Below are 9,899 nucleotides of genomic sequence, written 5' to 3'. Positions count from 1 at the left end.
AAAAAAAAAAAAAAAAAAAAAAAAAAAAGAAAAAGAAAAAAAGGAGAGGAAATTAAGTGTATATATGTCCTTGTATGTGTTCAGAAAGTGTCAAGGAGACATAAAAAAACTGAAGTGTGGGCTGGGCATGGTGGCTCACACCTGTAACCCCTGCACTTTGGGAGGATGAGGCGGGAGGATTACTTGAGGTCAAGAGTTCATGACCAGTCTGGCCGGCATGGTGAAACCCCGTCTCCGCTATACTAAAAATACAAAAATCAGCCAGGAGTGGTGGCTTATGCCTGTAATCCCAGCTACTAGGGTGGCTGAGGCAGGAGAATCGCTTGAACCTAGGAGGTGGAGGTTGCAGTGAGCTGAGATCGCACCACTGAACTCCAGCCTGGGGCTTGGGTGACAGGAGACTCCATCTTAAAAAAATACACACACACACACACACAACACTGAAGTGTGACTGAGAGGCCAGTGCGGAGGGACTTATTTACTTTTTTAGTAACTTGTTTTTTTTCCTGTACTGTTCGGTATATTTTAAAACAATGAATATGTCTTATTTTTATAATAGAAATTGTAGTGAAAATGTTGGGGTTTGTGTACATCCCTCTGGGAGGGGGGCATCACCTGCATTTCAGACTCAAGAGGAATTTGTGTCCCAAAAAGGGAAAGAGCCCTAGAAGAGATTTCTCCACTGTGGCCGGCAAGGACCTTAGCACTGGGTGAGGACTGAGCTGGAGTTCCGCAATGATTGGGGTTCTCCACGTCTTCCTGGAAGAAAGTTTTTAAAGCCGTGGACTGAGAATTCCAGGTACTCTCAGACCTGCATTCACCTCCCTTTGTCCCATCCCAGACCCAGGTCAGAGCCTCACACAGGGTCCTGGATGCCCTGGGGCTGACTCCAGTGCCTGGGATCTCACCATGGGCACTTTTGTCTTTTTTTTTTTAAATTTAACTTTTTTAGAGACAAGGTCTTTCTCTGTCGCCCAGGCTGGAGTGCAATGGCAGGATCATAGTTCACTGCAGCCTTGAATTCCTGAGCTCGTGCGGTCCTCCTGCCTCAGCTTCCTGAGGACTACAGGCATTCACTACAAAGTGTGAAGTGTGTATGCATGAAGTTTGCAGCTAATTTTAGGAAGCTTTTTTATTTTTTTGGAGATGGAATCTCACTCTGTTGCCCAGGCTGGAGTGCAGTGCAGTGGTGCGATCTCAGCTCACTACAACCTCCGCCTCCTGGGTTCAAACGATTCTCCTGCCTCAGCCTCCCTAGTAACTGGGACTACAGATGCCTGCCACCATGCTTGGCTAATTTTTGTATTTTTAGTAGAGATGGGGTTTCACCATGTTGGCCAGGCTGATCTGGAACTCCTGACTTCAGGGGATCTGCCCGCCTTGGCCTCCCAAAGTGCTGGGTTTACAGGTGTGAGGCACCATGCCTGGCCTATTTTTTATTTTATTGATTGATTTTTTTTGAGACGGGGTCTCACACTGTCGCCCTGGCTGGAGTGCAGTGGTGTGATCTCGGCTCACTGCAACCTCTGCCTCCCAGATTCAAGCGATTCTTCTGCCTCAGCCTCCCAAGTAGCTGGGACTACAGGCATGCGCCACTACGTCCAGTTAATTTTTTTGTATTTTTAGTAGAGATAGGGTTTCACCATGTTAGCCAGGCTGCTCTCGAACTCCTGACCTCAGGTGATCCACCTGCCTGGGCCTCCCAAAATGCTGGGATTACAGGTGTGAGCCACCATGCCCAGCCATTAATTTATTTTTTTTAGAGACAAAGTCTTTCTCTGTTGCTCAGGCTGGCATGCAGTGGCATGATCATAGCTCACTGCAGCCTTGAATTCTTGGGCTCATGTGATTCTCCTGCCTCAGGCTCCTGAGTTGCTAGGACTACAGGCATGTACCAACACGTGTGAAGTTTGTATGCACGGAGTTTTCACCTAATATTTTAAAGCTTTTTAAAGATGTGGTATCTTGCTATGTTGCCCAGGTTGGCCTCAAACTCCTGGCCTCAAGCGATCCTCCCTCCCTGGCCTCCCAAAGCACTGGAATTACAGGTATGAGCCACTGGGTCACAGCTCCAGACACCTTTTCAAGGCAAGTAGGAGCCAACCCAGGTGGGAGGCGGCCTCTCTGATTCCCACCTGCTCCGTACCTAGATTGTTGTCTGTGAGGACCTCCTTCACCCTCTTGGTGATGGAGTACGTGTCCAGCTCGGGGGACATGGCAACGATCTCCTGGATGCCCCCTGGGGCCTGGCCGCCCGAGTACATCTTCCCGCTCAGCGAGGAGCTGGAGCGGCCCTCTGGCTGCTGGTTCTCCTTGCTGCTCTCCAGGGACAGGCACAACGGCTCCTGGGAGCTCTTCTCAGGCTCTGTGGGGCTGGGGGGTGGGGATGGTGAGGACCTTGGTTCTGTGGGACTGGCTGTGGGCCACAGAGAAAGAGAAGGCGGTTACTATAATCTGGCACAGACACATCCAGTTTTGGGAAGCTTGCTTATTACAGCCAAGAGTTGCCAACCACCCATTTTGCAACCACTGTAGTAATAATCGTTCAGGTAGGGACCACCCTGGATTCTAAAACTAGTGGATGAAAGTTTGATGAGGACTAGACTGGTATATTTACAAAGTCTCCAAGTATCTCCCCACACGATGCTTAGTAATGGGACTGGCTGTGGGCCTTTTTTAGACGGAGTCTTGCTCTGTTGCCCAGCCTGGAGGGCAATGGCGTGATCTCGGCTCACTGCAACCTCTGCCTCCCGGGTTCAAGCGATTCTCCTGCCTCAGCCTCCCAAGTAGCTGGGACTACAGGCATGCACCAATACGCCCTGCTAATTTTTTGTATTTTTAGTACAGTCGGGGGTTTCACCATGTTAGCCAAGATGGTCTGGATCTCCTGACCTCATGATCCACCTGCCTCGGCCTCCCAAAGTGGTGGGATTACAGGCATGAGACACTGCGCCTGGTTGATGCTTAGTAATTACAAAGGGAAAAGTAGCCACTTCACAGTAGAGAGACGTGGTTGGACTCTCTCTCTGTCACCCAGGCTGGAGTGCAGTGGTGCGATCTCAGCTCACTGCAACCTCTGCTTCCTGGGTTCAAGTGATTCTCCTGCCTCAGCCTCCTGAGTAGCTGGGATTACAGGCGCTGGTGGGCACCATCTTAACCAATGATCCAAGTTACTATCCTCAATCACAGGACGAGTCGGCAACGTGGGCCTCCTGAGAGGATGGCCTGAAACATCACTTCTGTGATATTCCCAGCCCCAAGTACACAGCTCGAATCTGATTTCGAGGGAACATCAGGCAACCAAACTCAGACTGTCCAGGAAGTAACAGCCTCTACTCTTCAGAAGGGGCAACTCTAGAAAACAAAGAAAGGCAGAACTGTCCAAATCAAAACACGAAAACTAAACACAAGTCATCTCGAACCTCATCCTGGACAGGGAAAAGAAATTTACATATTTTATTTAATTAATTCATTTTGAGACAGGGTCTTGCTGTATTGCCCTGGATGGAGTGCAGTGCCTCGACGGTAACTCACTGCGACCTCGACCTCCTGGGCTCAAGTAATCCTCCCCGCTTAGCCTCCGGAGTAGCTGGAACCACAAGTGTGCATCACCACGCCCGGCTAATTTTTCTTTTTTTGAGACAAGAGTCTCACTCTGTCACCCAGGCTGGAGTGCAGTGGAGTGCTCTTGGCTTACTGCAACCTCCACCTCCCGGGTTCAAGAGATTCCTGTGCCTCGGCCTCCCAAGTTGCTGGAATTATAGGTGCACGCCACCACGTCCGGCTAATTTTTGTATTTTTAGTAGAGACGGGGTTCCACCATGTTGGCCAGGCTGGTCTCAAACTCCTGACCTCAGTGATCTACCTGCCTCGGCCTCTCAAAGTGCTGGGATTGTAGGCATGAGCCACAGCGCCTGGCCAAGATTTATATGTTGTATCTAAAAATTTATATAACATATAAAGGATATTACTGGGACAACTGAAGAAACCTGAATATAGATGGTAGGATACATGCCAGTATTCTACCACTGTAAAATTTCTTGTTTTTGGAAAGCACTTGCTGAAGTATTTAGGGCTAAAGGGACAAGATGTCAACGAATTCCTCAAATGGCAGAGAAAGAGCATGATTGTGGCAAAATTAATAACTGTTCAAACGGGGTACAGTACAAGAGGTTTGCTGTTCTTCTGTTTCAATTCTTCTGTAAATTAGAAGTTACCTCAAAATGAAAAGTTAAATAAACGGCAACAACTAAAGAAGTCAGCAATGATCTACAAGATCAACCACAGGAGATTGGCTGAATAAAATATGGGAAATCCCTGCAGTGGGCTCTTCTGAGGCAATGAAAGAAAATGTAATGAAACGATGTCCATAGTGCAATGCCACATTTAAAAAGCTAGACTGGGGCCGGGTGCAGTGGTTCATGCCTGTAATCCCAGCACTTTGGGAGGCCAAAGTGGGCGGATCACCTAAGGTCAGGAGGTGGAGACCAGCCTGGCTAAATGGTGAAACCCCATCTCTACTAAAAAATATGAAAATTAGCTGGGCATGATGGCACATGCCTATAATCCCAGCTACTCGGGAGGCTGAGGCAGGAGAATCACTTGAACCTGGCAGATAGAGCTTGCAGGGAGCTGAGATCACACCACTGCACTCCAGCCCGGGCAACAGAGCAAGACTCTGTTTCAAAAAAAAAAAAAGCAGACAGATTTTTAAACTACATTTTTCATTTTTCTGTCTTTTCTTTTCTTTTTTTTTGAGATGGAGTCTCACTCACTCTGTCACCCCAGGCTGGAGTGTAGTGGCATGATCTTGGCTCACTGCAGCCTAGCCTCCTGGGTTCAAGTGATTCTCCTGCCTCAGACTCCCCCATAGCTGGGATTACAAGCGTGTGCCACCACGCCTGGCTAACTTTCGTATTTTTAGTAGAGATGGGGTTTCGCCATATTGGCCAGGCTGGTCTTGAATTCCTGACCTCAAGTGATCCACCACCTCGGCCCCCCAAAGTACTGGGATTACAGGCTTGAACTACCATGCCTGGCCCATTTTTCATTTTTCAAAAGACATTTTGTGTGAATATACATTGGAAAAACGATTTGAAAGATATCTGGGGCTTGTGATCTCAGGTGGATGAATTTGCCAAGCCTCCGTCCTTGCATCTGTTAAATGGAGCCATAAGACACATAGCATTGCACATACACCGACCCTACTTGGGGCCATCGAGGGGCCTCCATGAGATAACATGAGTCAAGGGCCCACCTCCACCTCCTCCACCACCTCCTGGAACATTAGAGGCACCCATGGGAGTCCCAGTGTGGGCTGAGCCTCCTGAGAAACCAGGACACGTGGGGGCGTCCCCAGGGAGGCAGCCATAATGGGTTGGCAAGCATGGTGTGGGGTCTAGGAATCCCAGCGCTGGCCACAACTAATCCCAACGGAAAAAGATGCTTCTTCCTTGAGGCATTTGACTGCCGCCTGCTGGAAACTTGTTAAAACAACCATTAAAATGTGCGACAGCTAAAAGAAAAGGGAGCAATAGCTTTACTTTCAGAAAAGACATCCGGAGCCCAGGAAGGGCTCCTTCCTTCTCTGTCGTGGGTGAGTTAGTCACATGGATCAGACCACTCCTATGCTCCAGAATCATCAATGGTTCCCCACTGCCCCTTGCACAAGAAATGTCTATCACCTTGTCTTGCTGATTAAGGCTCTGAACTCCCTTGTCCCTGCCTACCCTATCAACTGGAGCTACAGCATCCCCCTCACTCCCCTTCACAAACATCTAGGCTCCTCTCTAAGCCCCTATGTCTTTGCTCAGACTGGTCTTGCCATCCTGAGGACTTTCCTTCTAATCCTGAACTCCTAAGTATTCCTCAAGATCCAGTCCTAAATGTCCCTTCCCTGAGGTCTATTAGACCTTTGGGGTCTAATAGCACCTTGTGTATATATTGTCACAGTTTGCTATAATTTCTTACTTGGGCCAGATCTCTTCCTTACTGATGACAATGATGATGACACTAATAAATTCCCTTTATTGAGTACTTACTACATGCTCAGTGTAGTATTATGTGCTTTATGCCTATGATCTCTTTTTAATTTTTTTTTTTTTTTTTTAATAGAGACAGAGTTTCACTATGTGGCCCAGGCTGGTCTCAAATTCCTGGACTCAAGTGATCCTCCTGCCTTGGCCTCCCAGTGTTGGGACTACAGGCATGGGTCACTGTGGCTGGCCAATGCTCATGATCTCAAGTGACCCTCATGACACCTCTAAAAGGTAAGTACGATGTCATCCCATTGTGTGGATGAGGAAACCGAGGTTCAGAGATGTTAGGCAACGTGTCCAAGATCACACAGCAATAAATGGCAAAGCCAGGACTTGAGCTGGGGTTGGGTTATGCCCAACACTGTCCTCTCATCTACCAACTGTGAGCCCCTTGAAGGCAAGGACTACAAGTTAGTCACAGATGAGTCCCCAGAGCCTGGGGGTAGGGCAGGGGCTCTGAGCAGATGCCTATGGAGTGATTTCAGCCAGGATCCCTGAATACTCCTGAAAAGGGCAAGGTGAAGCTTCAGAGTTCCAAGTAGCAGCATCACAGCCCTTTGTGACCGTGGGCTCTCAAGAAGTCTACTGTGCCCCCTGCCCCAAGTGAGCTGATCCTGGCCATCCAGGTGGCATCCGTGTGATGCTGAGGCTGATGTGGGCATGTCCCAGGCTCACTGTTGGCAGCACTGATGCCATGCTGGTGTGGGAGGGCCGGCCTGGGAAAGTGAGAGTCTGTCCCAGGTGTCTGCCCACTGTTGGCAGCAGGAGAGGGGCTGGGGCCAGCTGGAAAACTGACGGTCTTTGGGCCAGGCACAGTGGCTCACGCCTGTAATCCCTGCCCTTTGGGAGGCCAATGCGGGTGGATCTCCTGAGGTCGGGAGTTTGAGACCAGCCTGGCCAACATGGTGAAACCCCATCTCTACTAAAAATACAAAAAAATTAGCCGGGTGTGTTGGCACACAGCTACTCTGGAGGCTGAGGCAGGAGAATTGGTTGAAGCTGTGAGGCAGAGGTTGCAGTGAGCTGAGATTGCGCCATTGCACTCCAGCCTAGGTGAAAGCGAGACTCCACCTCAAAAACAAACAAACAAAAAAACCACAAAAAACTGAGGGTCTTTGAAGGCGTCTGCCTCTTGGAAAACTGTCTGCACCCATGTCCCAACCTAGAGGGTCAAGAAGCGAAGCGAACAGGATGACATGGAGATAAACTCAGATGACTGGCAGGAAAGAACACAGCCACCCCTGAATCCCACTCCCCCAGGCAGAAACCCACCTTTCTGACTCCTCTCACTTTGAGAAAGTGATGGAAAGATTCAGAAATTCTCTCTATCAGGAGGAGTGCGCTAAGTACAGGGCTGGGGGGTCACATGTGAACAACTGGGTTGTCTGAAGAGGGAGGTGATGACAGGGAGAGGCGGGGTCTTCCTGCCTTGGTGGGCTTGAGGGTGGGGCGCTAGACAGGGCTGTGGGCAGCTGGGGACAGAGAAGAGAGCAGAGTGATCAACCCGTCCCACTCTGCCTGGGACTTTCCTTAATTTACTACAGAAAGTTCCAGATCCTGGGAAATCTCTCTCTCCTGGAGAGATAGAGACGGTGCAAGAGAGATGAAAAGGGAGCCCTGGAGGGACAAGGAGGGTCAGGGAGGGAGAGACAGAGCAAAGAGAGGGGGAGAGAGATAGTGAGAGAAGTGGGGGAGGGAGGGGAGACAGAGAGAGAGCGAGCGGGGGGGTGGGGGGAGAGGTGAATCAAAAAAATGCAGAGTGAGAAAAACAGAAAGAAGACATTGGAGGTGAATGGGTGCAGTGGCTCATGCCTGTAATCCCAGCACCTTGGGAGGCCAAGGTGGGTGGATCACTTGCAGTCAGGAGTCCAAGACCAGCCTGGTCAACGTGGCAAAACCTGTCTCTTCTAAAAATACAAAAAAATTAGTTGGGTGCCTGTAATCCCAGCTACTTGGGAGACCGAGGCAGGAGAATTGCTTGAACCCGGGAGCCGGAGGTTGCAGTGATCACACCATTGCACTCCAGCCTGGGCGACAGAGTGAGACTCTGTCTCAAAAAAAAATTAAAAAATAAAAAAGAAAAATAAAGAAAAATAAATAAATAAATAAATTGGAGGAGAGAGACAGAGACCAGGAGAGAGACAGAGGGAAGAGAGGGACTGCGTATGGGGACAGGACAGGGCTTCCTTGACTGAGAATTCGGAGAAGCCTCAGATGGAAGGGTCTGGAATACTGATGCTGCCACGGTGGGTAGCGCTGATTATACCTGGGACTGTGCCTGGCAGTGGGCGTGGGGATCAGGGCATGCTTTATAACCCTCTCATGGCATCTGGCTCAGCCCCAGTAACGGGTATGGTCAGGGCTCCAGTGCTGGTCCCTGCCTGCCTCAGCGGCCAGGGCGTACACGTGAGGGGCTGGGACAGGTCCTGACACCCAGCCCCACAGCCAGACTCTGTGGGACTTTGTGGGCAGTGGATACACCCTTTTGCTTCCAGGCCCAGTGGGTTATGAATAAGCAGAGGCTGTGAGGGTGGATCTGCCATCACCACTCTCTCCCTAGGGCCAGCAGTTACAGCAGCCACTTCTAGGCCTGATTCCCTGATTATTATTATTATTGCTTTTGAGACAGGGTCTCGCTCTGTTGTCCAGACTGGAATGCACTCACTCCAGTTCACTGCAGCCTTGACCTCCTAGGCTCAAGCAATCCTCACACCTCAGCCTCCTGAGTAGCTGGGACTACAGTACCCGCCACCACACCTGGCTAATTTTTGTATTTTTGTAATTTTGTATTTTGTAGAGAAGAGGTTTTGCCATGTTGGTCAGGCTAGTCTTGAACTGACCTCAAGTGATCCGCCTGCCTTAGCCTCCCAAAGTCCTGGGACCACAGGCGTGAGGCACTGTGCCTAGCCTTGGCTTCCTATTCTGGGAGAGCAGGGGACCCCCCCACCGCCACCTCTCCTCACATCCCTTCCCAGGCTGTGCATGGTCCCACCTCCTAGCCGCTGCCTGTGCTGTTCCTTCCACAAGGAACACCATTCTCCATCTTCTCTGTGTACCTCTATACTACCTGTAGTCAAATCCTTCCATGACAATAAAATTCAAAACCAACAATCAGACACTGGGGAAATGCAAATAAAAACTACAGTGAGATACCACTTACACACCCACCAGGATGGCTAGTGCCAACAAATGGGACATAACCCATGTTGGTAAGGACCTGGAGAAATAGAAACTCTTTGAACTTCCTCAGTAAGTTAAACACAGAGTTACCATATGATCTAGCCAACTGTACTAGATATATGACCAAAGAACTGAAAATGGAGGTTCATACACAAATATGTACACAAATTTTCATAGAAGCATTATTCAAAACGCCAAAATGGGGTCTAGCCATACAATGGAATATCATTTAGCCATAAAAAAGGAAGGAAATTCTGTTGCATGCTACAGCTTGTATGAGCTTGAAAACATGTTAACTGAAAGAAGCCAGCTACAGAAGGTCAAGTAGTATAGAATTCCATCTACATGAAACATTCAGATGAGGCAAATCCAGACAGAAAGAAAGCAGAGTTCCAGGAGCTGGGGGGAAGGAGGATGGGCAATGACTGCTGGATGGGTATGGGGTTCCTTTTTGGGGTGGTGGGAATATTCTGGAGTTAGATACAGGTGATGGTCACACATCTTGTGAATTGTATACTTCAAAAATGGTTTAAAAGGTACATTTTATGTTATATGATTTTTTTGTTTGTTTGTTTGTTTGTTTGAGACAGAGTCTCACTCTGCCACCCAGGCTGGAGTGCAGTGGTGCCATCCCGGCTCACTGCAACCTCCACTTCCTGGGTTCAAGTGATCCTCTCGCCT

General features: G+C 49.2%; 1 protein-coding gene across 1 annotated transcript in view; it reads right to left on the bottom strand.

Moving 5' to 3' along the window:
* CUX2 (cut like homeobox 2) overlaps positions 1 to 9,899 on the bottom strand; it is a 316,937-nt gene that overhangs the window by 11,172 nt on the left and 295,866 nt on the right. Inside the window, exon 17 of the mRNA XM_026449647.1 lies at positions 2,147 to 2,416. Within this exon, the coding sequence (XP_026305432.1) occupies positions 2,147 to 2,416 (270 nt within the window). The remainder of the gene's footprint in view (positions 1 to 2,146; positions 2,417 to 9,899) is intronic.

Source organism: Piliocolobus tephrosceles, chromosome 10, assembly GCF_002776525.5.
Source record: "Piliocolobus tephrosceles isolate RC106 chromosome 10, ASM277652v3, whole genome shotgun sequence".
NCBI classification, from domain to species: domain Eukaryota; kingdom Metazoa; phylum Chordata; class Mammalia; order Primates; family Cercopithecidae; genus Piliocolobus; species Piliocolobus tephrosceles.
This window is presented reverse-complemented; position numbering and strand designations above follow the sequence as displayed.